At 45.1% G+C, this 22,370-nt stretch overlaps 1 protein-coding gene across 1 annotated transcript in view; it reads left to right on the forward strand.

The window, feature by feature from the left end:
* ift74 (intraflagellar transport 74) overlaps nt 1-22,370 on the forward strand; it is an 86,056-nt gene that overhangs the window by 42,092 nt on the left and 21,594 nt on the right. The window contains exons 9-13 of the mRNA XM_078396840.1: nt 862-924; nt 3,969-4,112; nt 5,119-5,159; nt 16,104-16,183; nt 20,845-20,898. Of these exons, the coding sequence (XP_078252966.1) occupies nt 862-924; nt 3,969-4,112; nt 5,119-5,159; nt 16,104-16,183; nt 20,845-20,898 (382 nt within the window). The remainder of the gene's footprint in view (nt 1-861; nt 925-3,968; nt 4,113-5,118; nt 5,160-16,103; nt 16,184-20,844; nt 20,899-22,370) is intronic.

Raw genomic sequence — 22,370 nt, forward strand, 5'->3', positions numbered from 1 at the left:
TTTAAAAGAGTCCCAATCCTCTGGCTGCCCACTCTTCTTTGCTTTGTTGTACTTCTCTTTTATTTTTATGCTGTCCTTGACTTCCCTTGTCTGCCTCTTACTCCCCTTAGAATCTTTCCTCCTCTTTGGGGACGAGAGGGGATCTTATTGAAACATATAAGGAATTGGACACACTCGAGCCAGGAAACATATTCCCAATGTTGGGGGAGTCCAGAACCAGGGGCCATAGTTTAAGAATAAGGGGTAGGCCATTTAGAATGGAGATAAGGAAAAAAAAAATCACTCAGAGAGTTGTAAATCTGTGGAATTCTCTGCCTCAGAAGGCAGTGGAGGCCAATTCTCTGAATGCATTCAAGAGAGAGCTAGATAGAGCTCTTAAGGATAGTGGAGTCAGAGGGTATGGGGAGAAGGCAGGAATGGGGTATTGATTGAGAATGATCAGCCATGATCACATTGAATGGCTCGAAGAGCCGAATGGCCTCCTCCTGCACCTATTGTCTATTGTCTATAATACAAACCAAGCCTTTTTGTAACTAAAGTAAAATTCAGCTACGCAAAATAAATTCACCAATTTCTTTACTGAAATAAAAGCACATTGAAGATCTCATTTTGGCACAGAAAACGTTGTCAGGCAAATAAATGTTTATATTTCTCCTGGTGTTCTGCCCAACAGTGATCAATTTTGAGAAGTTACTATGAAAGCACCTAACTGAAATCAATGGAGACAAGTGGTCAATGCAGACAAGTGGTATCATGGGAAAAAACCAACGATGTTCACACTGAATTGTGGAGTAGGCACAAGGAGCTCAGTGGCATGTGATTGTTTCTATTTCTCATTTTTTATTCTTGTTATATTTTCAGGAGTTGGATTCTCGGCAGCATGACTTGGATGTCTTGAACACGAGAAAGGAATCTCTGGAGGCTGTAAGACTTCTGACTAATTACTTGTGAAGAATTACATTTTCTATTTTATTTAATCATTATGTAATTAAAACACAATGACTACATTCAAAATGTTTCTTTGAATAGAGTCATTCTAATTTACACAGTGATTGGATATTTGGTTTGCTGTTTCTCCAATGGATAACTTTGACTTTAACCTTGGCCAAAGGAGTAGTTTCGAATTCAGATTTCTCTCAATTAAATCTGGATATGTTGAATCAATAATTAAGATCTAGATATGTTGAGTCAGTAACTATGGATTCTCATAGAGTCATAGAGTGATACAGCGTAGAAACAGGCCCTTTGGCCCAACTTGGCCACACCGGCCAACATGTATGTCCCAGCTACGCTAGTCCCACCTGCCCGCGTTCTCATCCAACCAGCAGCCAACTTCCTATTAAATTGCATTTCTAAGTTAGATTCCTACAGTGCAGAGGCATAAATTATAGGGGAATTTTATGGCAAAGAGTTTGAATTGCCACAAAAAAATTCATGCAAAACAACAAATTTGCTGCATTGAAATAGCTCTCCTCATTTTGGGTGGAGATTTGTTCATTCAGCATTACATTTGGCCCTTTTAATGACGTTGTGTACTTGGAACCTGAAAACAAAGCTATAGAAATATAATAAGAGTGGGTGTAGGCCATCCGGCCCATCAAACCTGCTCCACAATTCCACATGATTATCGGTCATTATCCAAATTCACTGCCCTGTTCTGACTTTCTCCACAATTTCCTTGATACAATACAATATATCTTGCAATTGCCATTGTACAGGGGTACAACGTGATTGGGAATGCGACTTCCATTCAATGCAATAAATTAATTAGCTAATCAGTATTAATTTAAACAACCCAATGAAACAAATTAGAACAGTTTTAAAACAGAATAAAGTGCAAGTAAATCTGTGCCGGTTCACTGTGCGATGTGACCATCCGGCTCAGCAGGACCGGTTCATAGCAGCTATGGCCCTGGGGATGAAGTTGTTCCTGAGTCTGGAGGTGCGGGCGTAGAAGGCCTTGTAGCATCTGCCCGATGGTAGAAGTTCGAACAGACTGTTGCAGGGGTGTGAGGAGCCTTTGTGGATGCTGGTGGCTTTTCTGAGGCATCGTGTGTTGTAGATACCCTCCAAGGCCGGTAGCTGTGTTCCGATAGTCCTCTGAGCTCTATGGACTACCTGCTGAAGAGCTCACCTCTCTGCCTCCATGTAGCTGAGATACCACACAGAGATGCCATGTGTTAGGATGCTCTCTATGGTAGAAGGTCGTCAGCAGCTGTTGGGGTAGACCAGACTTTTTCAGTGTTCTTAGGTAGAACAGTCGTTGCTGTGCCTTCTTGACCAGCGCAGCAGTGTTCTAGCCTTAAGAAATGCAACTTACTCCTTGAATATTTGTAATGATTTGGCCAGTTTCAACAAATTAACCACTCTCTGGAAAATTTAAACAGTTTACGCTTTATCCTTGGTCCTGGAGTTCCCTGACATCAGGACCATCTTTCCTGCATCTCACTTAGTTCAGACATGGGCCCTCTGAACCAATGAATCCATGCCGACCAATGATCACCCATACACTAGTTCCATCCTATCCACGAGGGATAATTTAAAGACGCCAATTGACCATCGAATCTGGACATGGCAGATGGGGTTTAACCTGAGCAAGTGTGAGGTTGAATTTAATGGGGAGGTTGAAAGTAAGGGGAAAGTATACAGTTAATGACAAGACCTTCAACAGCATCGATGTGCGGAGGGATCTTGGATTCCAAGCTCCCAGCTCACTGAGGGTGGCAGCACAAGTAGTTTGGGTGGTAAAGAAGTATGGTATGCTTACCTTCATTGCTGGAGGAAGGAAGTTCAATGGAGATGTGCTGAGCATGTTTCAAACACAGAGAGTGGTGGGAGCGTGGAACGCATTGCCTGGGGTGCTGGTGGAGGCAGATGCAATAGTGCATGAGGCTTTCTGATACGCACATGGAAGTGCAAGGAATAGAGGGATGTGCATCATGTACAAGCAAATTAGATAAGCTTAACTTAGCATCATCTTTGGCACAAATATTTTGAACACCGAAGGGCCCATTCCTGTGCTCTTCCTTCTATGTTTTAAGGCATGGAAAAACAGAGAATCAGAGTCATGCAGCAGAGAAACAGAGCCCTTTGGCCTTATCAATGCCGACCAGGATGTCCCATATAGACTAGTCGCACCTGCGCATTTGGCCCGTATCCTTTGAAACCTTTTCTCTCCATGTTTCTGTCCAAATGTTTTTTAAATGTTGTTATAGTACCTATCTCAACTACTTTGTCTGGCAGCTCGCTCCATGTATGCACCACTCTCAGTGTGAAAAAGTTGTCCCTCAGGTCCCTATTCAATTTTTTTCCCTCACCTTATACCTATGTTCTCCAACTCTGGATAAAGGACTCAAAGCACTCATCCTCTCTATTCCCCTCATTATTGTACTGTATACACCTACGAGATCACCCCTCAGACTCCTTCGCCACAGGGAAAAAAATTCCTTGCATGCCCATCTTCTTCCTATGGGTCAGGCGATCAAGTCCTGGCAACATCCTTGCAAATCTTCTCTGAAATCTTTCCAGCTTAATGACATCCTTCCTATAATAAGGTGTCCAAAATGAACACTATCTACATTAGCCATTCCGGAAACCACTTGCCCAACTGATCAAGATCCTACCAAGCTAATGAGATTCGATGAAAGGGGTGGTAAATTAATCCCAGGCCCATCTCAGCTCAAAGTGGAGAAGGAATACTGAGAGTCTCATGTCCGAATGGGGTACATCGAAGCTCAGCCTATACAGTGGGAGAAGTGTGTAAACAGAAGCAGTTACTTCTATCCAGCGATGCTGCATGTTTCGCTGACTCACTTCAGCATTTCGTGTCTATCTTCAGTGCACACCAGCATCTGCAGTTCCTTCCTACACAGTCAAATTGCTGTTCCAGTCCATCATGAAAGGTATAAAGTGCAAAGTCAAAAGAGTCATATCATAAGATGAAATTCATCTTCTGTTCAATTGCACAGGAGATATCTCACTCCCAGTTGAAGCAGGAAGCGGTGGTGCTTTATGAAAAACTCCATGAACTTGAAAGTCATCGCAATCAGATGATTGCAGAGAATAAAAGCGTGGAATCGCCACAGGAAGAACGGGAACGTCTCCTAAAGCAGGTGATGAAATTGACTCTCAACTGGTTAAGCTAGCCAGTCATCTCCCCTTTTATATTGTGATCTCCAACAGAGAGTTAATCAGCATGATATAATACAATTGTTTATGTGCTAAAATCAATCATTCCATGTGCCAGTATTTAATGACATTGCAATGATTTCTGACACCTGAGGATGTGTTTTTAATTAAGTGTTTCATTAAAAGGCCTGTCCCACTTAGGTGGTTTTTTAGGCGACTACAGGTGACTAGGCTGTCGCCACACGGTCGCCGGAGTGTCGCCGGTACGGTCGTGAGTCATCTCCAAAGAGTCGTAGCGTTTTTCTGGTCGCCGCTGGATTTTGAGATGTTTAACATTTTTCGGCGACTGTTAGTTTGACGTCAATGATCGTAGCTTGACGTCTCCTGACGTGGGCGCTGTCGTAGGTTGTCGCCAGGTGACGTAGGTTGTCGCTGGTGCTGACTTCGGTGAATTCCTACGTCGACCGGTGACAGGTACCGGCGTCAAAACCGGAGGCCAAAATGATGTGAATTGTCTTCAGTTGTCGTAGCTTGTCATAGCTTGTGTTAGACGTAGGTTGACTTCAGTTGTCGTAGCTTGTCGCCTATGTGGTCGTAGGTTGTCGTAGGTGCGGTCGTAGGTGGACGTCCTACTCGCGACGATTGGGTCGCCGGTTGTCGGTAGCTTGCCCTAGCTTGACGTCGACCAGGTGGTAGGTTGTTGTAGCTTGTTGTAGACATTGTCGTGGGGGGGGGCGGGGGGGTCCAGTCGCCGTTTTTTCGGCGACCTGCTACGACTATAACTCGCCGGCAATCGCCTAAAAAATCGCCTGAGTGGGACAGGCCCTTTAGTGCAGCACAGAAATGGGGCCTTTGGCCTACCACATCTATTTTGATCTTTGTGCCTCTTTTACATCAAATTTAATCAAATAAATAAAACCAAATGTTATGGGCCAGGTTCCATTTTGAGGTGCAGACATTCATGAAATTTGGTTTTCCTTGCTTTAACAGGTTAAAGAAGATAACCAAGAAATAGCAAGCATGGAAAGACAGTAAGAAAGGATTTTATTTACTATCTCCATTCATTTTTCTATATTGTTTTTTGCAGTGTGTTTAATTTCAATATATATTTTTCGTGTGGTAACATAGGACCAGATGAGACCTTAAAATTATTCTGTAGAAACGATTAAGCCTATTTCCCCATCCCACAGACACACTCAGATGTGGGGATACAAACTCCTCGATGTTGCTGTTGCCCTCCTCCATGCACAGCAATAGTTCTTTGTTTGCTTGGATAGCTGTGGCTACCATCAGTGATCACCATGCAGAAGGCTGTGGGGGCTGTCAAATGGATATTTTTAAGGTAGAGATGGACAGTTTCTTGATGAGGACGGGTGTCAGGAGTTATGGGGAGAAGAAGGCAGGAGAATGGGGTTGAGGGGGAGAGTTAGATCAGCCATGATTGAATGGCGGAGTAGACTTGATGGGCCAAATGGCCTAATTCTGCTACTATCACTTATAAATTTATGAACTTACTAGACCAAGTGGACCCGTTGGGCCCAAACCTCTCCTGCATTGGTGCAGCACCTTCTCCTCCCCTCCCCCCTCCCTCCACCCCTCCCCATTCCCCTCCCCCACTCCATCCCCCTCAACCCCCTTTATCCTCCCTCCCTCCTCCCCTCAGTCTGAAGAAGGGAACTGATCTGAAACTTCATCTGTCCATTCCCCCCACTAAATTCCTCCAACCCTTTGTTTGGAGCTTACGGAGGGTTGTTTTTCAGACTGGAAAGCTGTGACCTGTGGTGTACCACAGGGATCGGTGCTGGGTCCCATGTAGTTTGTCATGTGTATTAATGATTTGGATGAAAATGTAGCCACATGATTCGTGCGTTTATAGAACACAGAACAGTACAACGAAGGAACAGGTGTTTGGGCCTGTGGTGTGGTGCCGACCATGGTGCCAATCAACATAAATTAACACATCTACCTGCACATGGTCCAAACCCTTCATTCCCTGCTTGTTCATGTGCCTATTTAATTGCCTCTTAAACATTGTTATTGTATCTTGTTCCACCACTTCTCCCAGCAGTCCAGGAAGCTATCACTTTCTGTATATCAAAAAGACAATCTCCTTTAAACATTCCCACTCTGAGCTGAAAACTATGCCTACAGTATTGCTGCCCTGGAAAATAAATTGACTATCTTACGTATTTATAGTTTAGTTTAGTTTAGTTTACAGACACTGCAGCTCCTAGACTGTGGAACAGCATCCCTCTCCCCATCGGAACTGCCCCCTCCTTCGACTCCTTTAAGCCTATTTCTACTCCCTAGCGTTTGAGGCTCTCTGAGGGGGCGCTGTGAACTGTTTATGTATGTGCTGTTATGTTTGTGTGCCATTGTATGTTCGTTCTCAGTACCTGAACTGATGTACAGCACTTTGGTCAACGTGGGTTGTTTTTAAATGTGCTCTGCAAATAAAATTGACTTGACTTGACTTGACTTTCTGCCACCGAGTCCATGTTGACCATTGATCAATCGTTCACACTAGTTCCATGTTATCCCACATGCTCATTCACTCCTTACACGTCTTTGGGATGTGCGAGGAAGCCGATGTAGTTACAGGGAGAACGTGAAAATTCCACACAGGCATCTCAGGTACATAGGGTGGTCAAAAAGGCTTTTGACATTGACCTTCATCAGTCAGAGTGTTAAGTAGAGAGGTCATGTTGCAGTTGTACAGTCGGCGAGGCCACAGTTGGAGTAATGTGTTCAGTTTTGGGCATCATCATCTATATACCAAAACTCTCGTTTGTTTGTTTATTTGTGATCGAACTTCAGCCAAAACGGTACAAGATAGCGCGACAATTTTAGGCCCACCTTACTCACCGTCGTCGCTTTAATGGTAAAAATGGTAATTTTATTGAAATTGATGTTATATTTTTAAAGTTATTCACATTTTAAAGTTTTTAAAAACCAGCGCATGCGCAGTCGGGGAGGGGGGCTTCACGTAAGATGGCCACCAGAGCAGCGCCTACACTTACGTAAGAGTAGGCGCTCTCAAATACCACCTCTCTACCAATAACCTGTATGAAACTTTCCAATCCGGATTCCGCTCAAACCACTGTACTGAAACTGCGCTCCTCAAAATCACAAACGACATTCTCCTCTCCTCCGACGCTGGCAACCTCAACATCCTCATCCTACTTGACCTCAGCGCCGCTTTTGACACCATAAATCACTCCATTCTCCTCACCCGACTTGAAACCTCCCTTAACATCACCGGCACAGCCCTATCCTGGTTCAAATCTTACCTCTCTGACAGACACCAGTTAATCTCCATTAACAACTGTAAATCCCCCACCGCTCCCCTCCCCCAAGGTGTCCCCCAAGGCTCAGTCCTTGGCCCCCTCCTCTTCATCCTCTACCTGTTCCCCCTTGGTCAATTAATCTGCCGTCATGGTCTCAACTTCCAATGCTTCGCCGATGATATCCAGCTCCTCATCTCCACCAAGTCAATCTCCTCCACCACACACTCTACACTGACAAACTGCATTACTGAAATAAAATCTTGGCTTCAAATCAAACTTCCTCAAACTCAATTGCAACAAATCTGAAATCATCATCATTGGTCCAAAAATGCTCACCAAATCCACCCAAAACTTCATCCTCAACATTGATGGTCTCCCAGTATCCACCTCACCTCACATCCGGAATCTTGGAATCATCCTTGATCAAACCCTCTCCTTCGACAAACACATCAAACACATCACAAAGACAGCCTTCTTCCACCTCAAAAACATTGCCCGTCTCCGTCCATCCCTCTCCTCCACAGCTGCAGAAACCCTCATCCACGCCTTCATCACCTCCCGTCTGGACTACTACAACAGCCTCCTCTATGGCGCACCCTCAAAAATCATCAATAAACTTCAATACATTCAAAACTCCGCTGCCCGTCTACTCACACACACCTCGATCCGTGACCATATCACCCCCGTCCTTTATAAACTCCACTGGCTCCCCATCCCCCAGAGAATCCAGTACAAAATCCTCCTCATAACCTACAAAGCCCTCCATAACCTGGCCCCATCCTACCTGACCGACCTCCTCCACAGGCACACTCCCACCTGCACCCTCCGCTCTGCCGCTGCCAATCTCCTATCCCCCCACATCCGGACTAAACTCAGATCCTGGGGGGACAGGGCTTTCTCCATCGCTGCTCCCACCCTATGGAACTCACTACCCCAAACCGTTAGAGACTCCCCCACACTCACCACATTCAAAACATCGCTGAAGTCTCACCTGTTCAGTACTGCCTTCAACCACTGAAGGTCACCTCACCTTCTGTCTCCTTTCTCTGTTCATTTATTTATTTACTTATTTATCTATTTATTCATTTCCCTATGTTCTCAAAATCTCTGTAAAGCGTCTTTGAGTATATGAAAAGCGCTATATAAATAAAATGTGTTATTATTATTATAAGATGGCCGCCGGGTGACTGTGCGTGTGCAGTTGGGGGAGGGTCATCATTTTAGTTCAGCTCCCACTTCCCGCCAGACGCCCGTTTGGTTCCGCGGCCCAAGTGGGGGGAGCGTCACCACCCCCGCTCCAAACCACGGGCGTCTCCATCATGGCCGCTGCTCCAGAGCGCCCGCCATCAGTGCCGCCGCCACTCCAGAGCCCCCGCCATCACCATTGCCGCCGCTCCCGCTCTAAACCCCGGGCGTCTCCTTCAACCCCGAGCGTCTCCTCCTGATGGACCCGGAGCCGTCGCTAAACCATCGCCCGGCCGCCACCGCCGCTGCAAACCCCAGGCATCTCTGTCACCGCCGCCCGGCTGGAGCCCCAGCCCCGTTTCCAACCCCGGGCGTCTCCATCGTGGCCGCCGCCGCTTCTTCCCGCTCTAAACCCCGGGCGTCTCCATCTTGCTGCCGTCGCCGGTCAGCCTCCAGCTGCTGCCGCTCCCGCTGCCGCTCTCAGCCACGGGCGTCTCCTTCACCGCTCAGCCCCGGAGCCGCTGCCGAGCAGTTAAAGGTCAGACTAATTAGACCAAGCGGAACCGCTGGGCCCAAACCCCTCCTGCATTCGCGCAGCGCCCGACCATTCCCGCCGGTCCTCGCCCGCTGGGCCGTGGTGATTTGCTGTTGAAGACCACTGGAGCAAGTATGTCTTCAATGAAATTAGGTATGTGCAGTTTTAAATGAAACTCTTTCTTCATAACTTAGTCATACATTTTATGTCCATTGTCCTTTTATTCAATATCAAGAGAATTGGGATGTGTACGGAAAAACCAAAATAGAAAAAACAAAACAAAACAATTTTTTCTTTGTTGTAAAAAGCATTTCAGTTCAATAACCTTTCTATCAATTCCAAAATATACTCATGATAGGCCTGACATTGTACATGTAGTCCAAGAACTACAGACTGTTGGAAATAATAGTCGTTTTTCACACATGAATGTAGCGCAACGTGTATGCGCATTTGGCGTGCATACTTTTTTTGCTGAAAAGTTGCATTACGTGCCATGTTATGAATTTGTTGTAAAATTGTGAATTTTGGACATCAAAATTATGAATTTGTAAAATCAAATGTTGGGAGGTCTGTTCATGAACCATACTGTGACCACACCTCTTCATGTTGGAAGAATGGAAGGTGAAGAAAGAGATTCCCGAAGCCGTTTATCAAAAGCACAAGGTGTGGAGCTGAGTCACATCCTCTGTACAGGAGACGATCTCCGGATATGGGAGGATTTCAGGGACATCAAGAAGGACGCCGGGATCGACCTATTACTTCTGAATGGGTGGTGCCCTGTAATGCTCAACTCTTGAAGTTGTTCAAATGTCTCGTCAACGTTGAGATATGCTCCTCTGTAAAGTCGGTCAAATACATGTTCAAGTGCACCTTGAAGGGGAGTGATCGAGCAGTTTTTGGAGTTAACAGGGATGACGAAATTGCACAGTACTTTACTGGCAGATACATTGGTCCCTCGGAAGCAGTGGGATCAATCCTTGGATTTCCAACTCATGAGAGACGCCCCGCTGTCATTCGACTCCAGGTACATCTACCACAAGAACAACGAGTTCTCATCAGAGTCGATGCTGGTCGGCAAGTGAGAAATGAGGATATCACGAGAACAACTTTAACTGAATGCATGGAATTGTGTTCTCGAGATCAATTTGCAAGAACACTGTACTACGCTGATGTACCCCGATTTTAGACATGGAACAATAAGAAATGGCAAAGAAGGAAGGTTGGGAAGATAGTGGAAGATCTTCCAGGTATTTTTGAAGCCAACGTTCTGGGACGAGTGTATATCGTTTCTCCAAGATGTGACCTCTACTACTTGAGACTGCTTCTCCATCACGTAAAAGGGCCAGTATCCTTCGATTCATCGAGGACGCATGACGGACATATTCTTCCTTCCTTCAAAGATGTCTGCGTAGAAAGAGGTTTGTTGCAAACTGACGACCATTGGCAACAGACGATAGGGAGATGCTGAACGGACAAGACTCCCCAAAGCAATGAGAGATTTGTTTGTTTTGCAGACGATTGCTGAGGTCAACACTTCTCGACAATTATGGAAATGCTTCAAGAATTCAATATCTGAAGATTACCTTCAAAGAGAACGGAGAACAATCGATGATCCAAATATCATGATTGATGAGAGGCATCATGATCAGGCTCTATTCAAGACAAGCTTGGGAATTACAACAAGACACTGGGATACTTTCATGTGCCACTACCAAGACATGGAAGGACGAACCTTGATGGTGACAATCCAGAATTGATGAGTGAATTGCAGTACAATAGACCTAAACAACAGTGATTTGTTGAAGAGAAGGAGCCTCTGCTGAATGCTGAGCAAAGAGCAGTGTGTGACCATGTGTGCAGCTGCTTGGAAAGGAATGTTCCTTCAAAGTTTTTCATTGATACACCAGCAGGAATGGGCAAAACAATTCTCACCAATTTGATCGTCTCCAAAGTTCGAGGTCAAGTTGATGTTGCTTTTGCTGTAGCATCCTCTGGTATAGCAGCTACATTGATGCCTGGTGGAAGAACTGCACATTCTTGATTCAAGATACCCATCGAAGTGACCGATAATACAATGTGCAACATTGAGAAGAACATTTGATCAGGAGTGTGAGACTGATTGTTTGGGATGAGTGGCCGATGATTAGGTGGGAGAGCTTTGAAGCAGTGGACAGAACTCTTCGAGATCTATGCAAAAAGAACGATGAGCCTTTTGGCGGCATTCTTACCATTTGTTGTGGCGATTTTCGACAACTGCTTCCTGTTGTGAAAAGGGGAAATGATGCTGATGTTGAAAATTCTTGCATCAAGAAATCCTATTAACGTTCAAATTGTTATATTTTGTTATTCATATTTTAAACTTTATCATATCATATCATATATCTACAGCCGGAAACAGGCCTTTTCGGCCCTCCAAGTCCGTGCCGCCCAGTGATCCCCGTACATTAACACTATCCTACACCCACTAGGGACAATTTTTACATTTACCCAGCCAATTAACCTACATACCTGTACATTTAATAAATCCCTTTTCCACTTGCTGTGCCCGTCAGCCGCCCATGTGCAGTAATACCTCCATGTTCCAGGTCACCATGGAAACTCGACGGGCGGGAATGGCGGCGCCGCCGGAGAGACCCTAAGCCCCTGGAGGGGGGGGGGAGATAAGGGGGGATGGAGTGGGTGACTGGGGGGTGGGAGGGGAAGGGGGGGAAGTCTTTGGGGAAGAAGGGGGTTGAGGGGATGGAGTGAGGGAGGGGAGGGTGCTAGACCAATGCAGAAAAAAATACAATTTTAAAGAAAAATCGCAATTTTCACTGAGATTTATTTAAATGTTTTAAAAAAGCCATTTATTTTGAAGAGAAAAGTGCAATTTTTTTCCCACATCACAATGGCCACGCAGTGAGTTGTAGGCCCAACGGGTCCACTTGGTCTAGTGTTATAGGAAAGATGTGGTCAAGCTGGAAAGGGTGCAGAGAAGATTTACGGGGATGTTACCAGGCCTCGAGGGCCTGAGCTAGAGGAAAAGGTTGAGCTCGGTAGGACTATTCCTTGGAATGCAGGAGGATGAGAAGTGATCTTATAAAAGTGGGCAAAATCATGAGGGGGAAATGATCGGGTAGATGAACAGAACCTATGGCCAGAGTACATGAACAGAGTTCAGGTTCATATGTTCATGAGCCTATGGGCAGAGTTGGGGAATTGAGAACCAGAGGACATCGTTTAAGGTGAGAGGGGAAAGATTTAATAGGAACCTGAGGGGTAACATTTTCACACAAAGGATGATGGGTGTATGGAACATGCTGCCGGAGGAGGTGGTTGAAGCAAGTACTATCGCAACGTTTAAGAAACATTTTGGGCAGGTACCTGGATAGGACAGGCCGAATGCAGGCAGGTGGGACTAGTGTAGATGGGACATGTTGGCTCGTGGAGGCAAGTTGGGCCAAAGTGCCTGTTTCCAAGCTGTAATGACTGTATATATTTTATCCAGTGCAAACTTAGCATTTGGGTTAGTCTGGCTGTGCTTCTGCCCCCTGCTTACATGCACAAGTTGAAGCAAGAGGATATGGTACAGAAAGTCACACAGAGCTGGTCTGCGAAAGTAGCTGAGATCTGTGTAGGAAGGAACTGCAGATGCTGGTTTAAACCAAAGAAAGACACAAATAGCTGCAGTAACTCAGCAGGTCAGGCAGCATCTCTGGAGAAAAGGAATAGGTGACGATTCAGGTCGAGAAACAAAAAACGCACGCACAGTTTAATGATAGTATCAGACAGGAATGTAAAGAAAGGAGGAAAGGACTTAAGCAGGTTATTAGAAGGGCAAAAAGGGGCCACAAAATGGTTTTGGCAGGTCGGATTAAAGAAAATCCCAAATCTTTTTATACCTATATTAAAAACGCGAGAATAACCAGACAATAGAACTGCTCAAGGATAAAGGAGGGAATTCATAGATACATAGATACATAGACAATAGGTGCAGGAGTAAGTAGGCCATTTGGCCCTTCAAGCCAGCACCGCCATTCAATTTGATCATGGCTGATCATCCACAATCAGTTCCTGCCTTCTCCCCATACCCCTTGATTACACTAGCCCTGAGAGCTCTATCTAACTCTCTTTTGAATGCATCCAGTGAATCGGTCTCCACTGCCTTCTGAGGCAGGGAATTCCACAAATTCACAACTCTGTGTGAAAAAGTTTTTCCTCATCTCAGTTCTAAATGACCTACCCCTTATTCTTAAACTGTGGCCCCTGATTCTGGACTCTCCCAGTATCGGGAACATGTTTCCTGCATCTAGCGTGTCCAATCCCTTAATAATTTTATATGTTTCTATAAGATCCCCTCTCATCCTTCTAAATTCTAGTGAGTCACATGCCCAGTCGACCCATTGTTTCATCATATGACAGTCCCGCCATCCCGGGAATTAACCTTGTGAACCTACGCTACACTCCCTCAATAGCAAGATTGGCCTTGCTCAAATTATGAGACCAAAACTGCACACAATACTCCAGGTGTGGTCTTACCAGGACCCTGTACAACTGCAGAAGGGCCTCTTTGCTCCTATACTCAACTCCTCTCTTTATGAAGGCCAACATGCCATTAGCTTTCTTCGTTGCCTGTTGTACCTGTCTGCTTACTTTCAGTGACTGATGCACAAGCACACCCAGGTCTTATTGCACCTCCCCTTTTCCTAACCTGACACCATTTAGATAATAATCTGCCTTCCCGTTCTTGCCTCCAAAGTGGATAACCTCACATTTATCCACATTATACTGCATCTGCCATGCATCTACCTATTCACACAACCTGTCCAAGTCACTCTGCATCCTCATAGCATCCTCCTCGCAGCTCACACTGCCACCCAGCTTTGTGTCATCTGCAAATTTGCTAATGTTACTTTTTATTCCCTCATGTTTGAAGTCTGGGGATCTGGGCAAGGCATTAAATAAGTACTTTTTTATCTTTTAACCAAGGAGAAGGACATGGAGGAGAATGTCCATGGAGGAGGATACTAAGATGCAAAGGCAGTTTGAGGTTAAGAAGGAGGAGATATTGAGGCTCTTGAAGAGCATTAAGGTGGATAAATCCCTAGAACCTGATGAGATTTATCCCAGGTTATTGGGAAAGGCTAGAGAGGGGATTGTGGGAGCCTTGATGAAGATCATTTGAGTGGCGCAGCAATAGAGTTGCTGCTTGAAGCACCAGAGACCCTGGTTCAATCCTGACTATGAGTGCTGTCTGCACGGAGTTTGTATTTTCTCCCTGTGACCACGCGAGTTCTCTCCAAGTGCTCCGGTTTCCTCCCACACTCCAAAGACTTGCGGGTGAATTGGTTTCTGTAAATTGCCACTAGTGTGTCGGATGCAAAACTGGCAGAACATAGAACTAAAGTACGGGTGATTGTAGGTCAATGCGGACTCAGTGGGCCAAAGGGCGTGTTTCCATGCTGTATCTCTGAACTAATCAAACAAGGCTAAGCTGAACATTGTGCTTCTCGAGCCATAGCAAGGACTAGGAGGACTGCCGAGTAACTTATGTTCCTTTGTTTAGGAAAGGGAGTAGAGACAGTCCAGTGAATTATCGGCCGGTAAGCTTCACATCAGTGGTAGGGAAACTATTGGGGAGGATACTTCAGGATAGTTTATTCCCATTGGGAAGGTAATGGGTTAACTAGTTGCCATGGTTTTGTACATGGCAGGTTGTGCTTTCTTTACTTGATCGGGTTAACCGAGGAGACGCTGAAGGTGATCGATGTGAGTAGGGTGATGGATGTTGTCTACATGGGTAATAGCAAGGCATTTGATAAAGTCAGGAAGTAGGAAGGCCGATTCAGAAGTTTAAGGTACATGGGATGAAGTAGGGACTTGGTCGTAAGGATTCGGAACTGGCTTTCTGATAGAAAACAGAGGGTTGTGGTGGAAGGACAACATTCAGACTGGACGTCTGTGACCATTGGAGCTCCACAGGGATCTGTGCTGGGACCGCTGCTGTTTGTGATATGTATAAAGGACTTGGATGTAAAAGTGGACAGGTTGGTTAGTAAATTGGCCGATGATACCAAGATTGCTGGGGTCGCGTATTCTGAAGAAGGCTCTCAAAATATACAGAAATGGGTGGAGAAATAGCAGATGGAGTTTAATCTGGGCAAGTATGAGTTGATATGCTTTGGCAGGTCAAATGTAAGGGGAAATTATACAAGTTATGGTATGACCCTTACGAGCATTGATGTACAAAGGGATCTTGCGGTCCAAGTCCATAACTCCCTGAAAATGGCAACAAGTAGATATAGTGGTAAAGAAGGCATATGGTCTCAGCTTTATAGGACTTTAGTTAGGTCGCGTTTGGAGTATTGTGTGCAGGGCCGTCTTAAAGCATGGGCCTGATGGGCACTTGCCCGGGGGCCCACGAGCATAGGGGCCCCATGCTGATCTGTGTATGTTAAGTGACTTGCAATAAATAAATACTACTTTAAAAATGTAGGTTCAATAAGTGCTTTTTTCGCAACATTTTCAGTCATTAAGTGCTTCTCACAGCGATCTAAGTGCTTTTCGCAACAATGTAGCACCCTAAGTCCATCGCTAAGTGCTTTTCGGTAAGTGCTTTTCGCCGGCACGACAGGGGGGGGCTGGTAGGGAAAAGGGGGTGGGGAGAGTAACGGTAGGGGCCCCAGTACACTGCTTTGCCCGGGGGCCCATAATGCTGTAAAAACGGCCCTGATTGTGTGTAGTTCCGGTCGCCCCATTACAGGAATGATGTGGAGATTTTGGAGAGGTGCGGAGGAGGTTCATCAGAATATCGCCTGGATCAGAGGAGAGGTTGGACAGACTTGGATTGCTTTCTCTGGAACGCTGGAAGGTGTACTGTTCTATGTGATATAAGTGCAGCCCTTAAAATCAGCAGCAGTGTCCATGTTTGTAATTACATACCTTTTGAACTTAATATATAAATGATGACTTTGAACATTTAATTCTAGGCTCACAGAGATGAGGGAGAAAGTAAACCAGGTGACTGAGGAAATCCGACAACTTGATATGGATTTGGAGGAGCATCAAGGTCAGTTATCATCATATCATCATATATATACAGCTGGAAACAGGCCTTTTCGGCCCTCCAAGTCCGTGCCGCCCAGCGATCCCCGTACATTAACACTATCCTACACCCACTAGGGACAATTTTTACATTTACCCAGCCAATTAACCTACATACCTGTACGTCTTTGGAGTGTGGGAGGAAACCGAAGATCTCGGAGAAAACCCACGCAGGTCACGGGGAGAACGTACAAACTCCTTACAGTGCAGCACCCGTAGTCAGGATCGAACCTGAGTCTCCGGCGCTACATTCGCTGTAAAGCAGCAACTCTACCGCTGCGCTACCATGCCGTACCGTACCGTACCGTTGCCTTCAATCAAATTCGGGCAATTACACAACTGAGGCTATTTTTTGGACAATGTTATCCAGGGAATCTATTTAGCAATCACCGTATGGTCTACATATTGTTGGCCGCAACCTTCCCCCCATTGGCGAACTGTACACTGCAAGGGCCAGGAAGCGAGCGGGCAAGATCATCTCTGACCCCTCTCACCCTGGCCACAAACTCTTTGAAAGACTTCCCTCTGGAAGGCGACTCCGGACTGTCAAAGCAGCCACAGCCAGACATCAAAACAGCTTTTTTCCCACGAGTAGTAACTCTACTCAATAATCAAAAGTCTGTAGCCTCCTTTTGCTCTGGTATTTTATTTCATTCACATGTTTAAACTATAATGATTTATTCTTAATGTTTTAATGTTTCATGCATTATTCTTAATTGTTTACTGTATGTCGTGTTGTTACTTGCGGGCGGAGCACCAAGGCACATTCCTTCTATGTGTACATACTTGGCCAATAAACTTACTCAATTCAATTCAATTCAATTCATAGAATGTCTTTGGACCACATCACGCAATACGTATTGCAATTGGTAATAGACAGCCATAATGTTCAACGTAAATCATTGAATGCTACAGAACAAAACAGACTCTTCAATGACTGTGCCGAACATGATGTCAAGACAATCTCTTATCTACATCCATATAATCCATATTGCTTATCCAAAAGTCTCTTATATACCACTATCTTATCTGTCTCAACCACCAACCCTGGAAGCGCATTCCAGGCACTTACCATCCTCTGTGTAAAAAAAGCTGCCCTGCATATTTCCCCAAACTTTGTCCCTCTCACCTTAAAACCATGCCCTCTCGTATTTGATATTCCCATCATTGGAAAAAGGTTCTGACTGTCTACCCTATTCATGCCTCTCATAATTTCTTTCCACTTCTATCAGGTCTCCCTGCAACTTCTGGCATTCCAGAGAAAACAACCCAAGTCCATCCAATCTCTCCATAATCCTCCCCTATTGCAGGCATCATACTGGTAAACCTCTGCACCATTCCCAAAGTCATCCTTCCTGTAATGGGGTGACCAGAACTGCAGACAATACTTCAAAAGCGGCCTAACCAAAGTGCTATAAAGCTATATAACGTACAACGAGATCTGGGTGTCCTAGTGCATCAGTCACTGAAAGGAAGCATGCAGGTACAGCAGGCAGTGAAGAAAGCCAATGGAATGTTGGCCTTCATAACAAGAGGAGTTGAGTATAGGAGCAAAGAAGTCCTTCTGTAGTTGTTCAGGGCCCTAGTGAGACTGCACCTGGAGTACTGTGTGCAGTTTTGGTCTCCAAATTTGAGGAAGGATATTCTTGCTATTGAGGGCGTGCAGCGTAGGTTTACTAGGTTAATTCCCGGAATGGCGGGACTGTCATATGTTGAAAGACTGGAGCAACTAGGCTTGTATACACTGGAATTTAGAAGGATGAGAGGGGATCTTATCAAAACGTATAAGATTATTAAGGGGTTGGACACGTTAGAGGCAGGAAACATGTTCCCAATGTTGGGGGAGTCCAGAACAAGGGGCCACAGTTTAAGAATAAAGGGTAGGCCATTTAGAACAGAGATGAGGAAAAACCTTTTCAGTCAGAGAGTTGTGAATCTGTGGAATTCTCTGCCTCAGAAGGCAGTGGAGACCAATTCTCTGAATGCATTCAAGAAAGAGCTAGATAGAGCTCTTAAGGATAGCGGAGTCAGGGGGTATGGGGAGAAGGCAGGAACGGGGTACTGATTGAGAATGATCAGCCATGATCACATTGAATGGCGGTGCTGGCTCGAAGGGCCGAATTGCCTACTCCTGCACCTATTGTCTACATCGTGACTTTCTGATTCTTATACTCAATGTCCCGACCTATGAAAGCAACCATACCATTTGCCGCCTTTACCACTCTATCTACTTGTGTGGCCACTTTCAGGGAGATATGGGCATACCACGAGATCCTTCTGTACATCAATCCTGTTAAGGGTCATGCCATTAATTGTACAATTTCCTCTTCCATTTGACCTCCCAAAGTGCAACATCCAACTGCCATATCTCTGCCCACTTCTGTCGCTGATCTATATCTTGTTGTATAACTTGACACCCTTTCTCACAGTCCACAACACTAGACATAGAGTCACCGAAACAGGCCCTTCAGCCTAGCGTGGCCATGTCAACCAAGGTGCTCCACCTGCACTAGTCGCACCTGCCTGCATTTGGCCCATATCTAAACCTTTTGTACCCATGTGCCTCTCCAAATGTTTTTTAAATGGTGTTATAGTTTGTCTCAACTACCTCCTCCAGCAGTTCATTCCACATAACCCACCACCTTCTGTGTGAAAAAGTTGCCACTCAGATTCCTATTAAATCTTTCCCCAGACACCTTAAACCCAAGTCCTCTACTTTTTGATTCCCTCATGATCTTATACACACAGAGGTTCACCTCTCATCCTCCTACACTCCAAGGAATACAGTCTTAGCCTGCCCAACCTCTCCCTATAGCTCAAGCCCTCAAGTCCTGGCAACATCCTCGTACATCTTCTCTGCTCTCTTTCCAGGTTAACAACGTCCTTCCTTCAGTTCCGCTTAAGTTCTCCCCTCCCTTCTTTAGGTGGTGTCCGATTCCATCCTCCGAAACCTTGCAAGGTTCCCTTACTTGCTATTTTCACCACTCCTCCTCACTGGAACACGCCGGTTCTGAACTTCGATCAACTCATCAATAAATAACACTCACGTGTCCGATGTAGACTTGCCCAATAACAGTGAACCCTCCCGAGCTCCTATCTAATAAAGTGGTAGTTTGTCTTGCTCCAATTTAGTACTTTCCTGCAAAGTCCAGCCTTCTCTCTATTCAAAGCAATCCTAACAGTTACAATGGTAGAGACAAAATGCTGGAGTAACACAGGCGGGTCAGGCAACATCTCTAGAGAGAAGGAATGGGTGACGTTTCGGGTCGAGATCCTTCTCTCCAGAGATGCTGCCTGAACCGCTGAGTTACTCCAGCATTTTGTGTCTACCTTCGATTTTAACCAGCATCTGCAGTTTTTTTTCCCCTAACAGATACAATGTTGGGTTCACGTTTTGCTTCGTCTCTGAGAATATTTTCAGAGGCTCAAAGAAGCCTCTGTGTGCCCTTAAATACCTTTTCATTAAGTGACTCTTTCAGCTAACTCGAGTTATGTTGGAAAAATGAATATCCAATGGTGTTGTACTTCTGATTACATTGGAATACATGAGAATTATTTTATGTACAACATTCCCTATTGATCAGGATTTTGACCCCGTATCCTCATTGAAAGAGAACGACTGGAGATTTTGTTTGAGAATTTACAGAAGATGACAGTGAAATTAAAGACAATGTTATCATTAAAAGGGAGGAATTATCAGAAGTCCTGGTGGGACAAATCCTCAGTGCTGATGAGACTGCAGTCAAGTGTATTTAATTGTCTCAGGTTCTAACAACAGAATAATGAAATTCTTACTTGCTTCAGCTTACCAGCTTGTTAATACAATGACGCACAAATAGACCTGCAATAATTAATAATATAATCAATTAATAATCAGTAAAACTGGGTAATCATAAAAGTGCAAGACCCAAGTCTGTATTGCAGCCCAAAAAGAAATCCAGGGAAAGTCATAATTGCTGAGATGGTGGTTTGTGTTGTGCAGTGTTCAAGAACCTGATGGTTGCTGGGAAGAAATTGTTCTTGAACCCGATATGACTTCTCTAACTTCAGATGGTCCCTCCTTTCCCTCTCTATCCCCTTCCCAGTTCTCCCTCTAGTCTGCCTCTCTCCGACTACATTCTATCTTTGTCCCGCCCCCTCCCCTGACATCAGTCAGAAGAAGGGTCTCGACCCGAAACGTCACCCATTCCTTCTCTCCCGAGATGCTGCCTGACCGGCTGAGTTCCTCCAGCATTTTGTACCTTCAGTAGATTGCGGACCTGCTGGTTGATCAAGGCTTCAGGTTAGGGAACACTCAGATGGTTGGGCCACACTGCTCCACAAGTTTTCTTCAGTTGGTAACATTCAGGGTATATTTGTTCGGATCCTTCCCCAGTGTGCATTCTCACACACTGGAGCGGCCCTTTTCATTTACTACCTCTACACAGGGAGGAGTACACAGAAACAAGCCATTTGACCCAACTTACATACGCCAACCAAAATGCCTCATCTAAACAAGTTCCACTTCCCTGCGTTTAGCCCACTAATCTATGTACCTGTCCAAATGTTTTCGAAACATTGTTACACTACCTATCTGAACTGTACTTCATGAAGTGAATTGAACTATTTTCTTTGTCCTTTTTTTAGGCGAGCGAAATCAGAAGTACAAAGAGCTAAAGAAAAGAGAAGAGACAATGGATGGTAAGGTTAAAATTCTTACCATAGGAAAATTGTTCCTGTGCCTTTCCGTTTTATATGTTCCTGTCGATTGTTAAATTAGGGCATATTTTGCTTCGCAATTTTAAACCATCAAGAAAGTATAAGGTAAAGAAATTTACAAAATTATTGTGCAAGAACATATGGAAAGATAACCATCTATGAAGGCACCTTTGTGTTCTTAGACCAATTCATTCATGCCTTTTTGTGTTAGTGTTGGAGATCTTGAGGCACATATGGGTGGATAAATCCTCAGGACCTGACCAAATGTATCCTGGAACAATGTGAGAAGCAAGGGAAGAAATTCCTGAGGCCCTTGCAGAGATTTTGGAAACATGCTTGAAATACAAGAAGACTGCACGGTGGCTAATGTTGTGTCTTTATTTAAGAAGGGCCGAAAAGGACGAGTTTGATTGAGATTTTTGATCAAGATGGTTGAAGTGGATGTCCTTATGAAACTTAGCAAGGTCCCACGTGGTAGGCCTGTCAGGAAGCTTTGGATATATGAATTCCAGTGTGAGCTAGTCAATTGCATAGATATGTATCCGATATGTTAAATCGCCTTGGGTGGGAGTCGCTGGAGTCAAGATGCACCGAAGACCGCTTATGTACTGTCTACAACAAAACTCATGGCATCACCCCCAGTAACATATCTCACTTCATTCAATCCAATACCCAGAAATTTACAAGACAGTCCTCAGGTCACTTCATCTATCCATATACTAAAACTCTCGTTTGTTAGTTTGTTTGTTCCTGAACTACAGCCAAAACGGTACACGATAGCACGACAATTTTAGGCCCACCTTACTCACTGTCGTCCCTTTGGTGCTAATGGAAGAAGTTTCATTGAAATCGGTGTTATATTTTTTAAGTTATTCACTTTTAAAGTTTACATCTATCTCCTAGGGAGGGAGGGGGGAGGCAGGGAGGGGGGGGAGATGGAGGGAGGAGGGAGGATAAGGGAGGTTGAGGGGGATGGAGTGGGGGGAGGGGAAGGGGGTGGGGAAGGGATAGGTGGAGGAGGGGTGGAGGGGATGTGGAGGGGGGAGGAGGAGGGGTGGACGGGAGGGGAGGAGAGAGGGGGAGGAGAGGAGGGGAGGGTGCTGCACCAATGCAGGAGTGGTTTGGTCCCAACGGGTCCACTTGGTCTAGTTTATACTAGAATTAGAGCAAACAAAAATAGCTACCTACAGTTACCATATCCATGGACTGTCCCAGAGTGGAACATCCTTCCTGCCACCACCAGATGTGCACCAACCTTGTCACTCTTCAAGTCACAGCTCGACAACTTGGACATGGATCATCTCACCAAACTTGCCCATATAAAAATCTAAATAACTTTCTAGGACCAGTACCTAGGCGAGCGAAACTTGCATGAGATAGCCCAGCTGTTGGCGGTTGTGCAGTAGAAAGCAGAAAAGCATAGAAGATTGGCTTGGTGGAAGGAGTCAGACAGT

This window comes from Rhinoraja longicauda, chromosome 3 (genome assembly GCF_053455715.1).
Source record: "Rhinoraja longicauda isolate Sanriku21f chromosome 3, sRhiLon1.1, whole genome shotgun sequence".
Taxonomy (NCBI): Eukaryota; Metazoa; Chordata; class Chondrichthyes; order Rajiformes; family Arhynchobatidae; genus Rhinoraja; species Rhinoraja longicauda.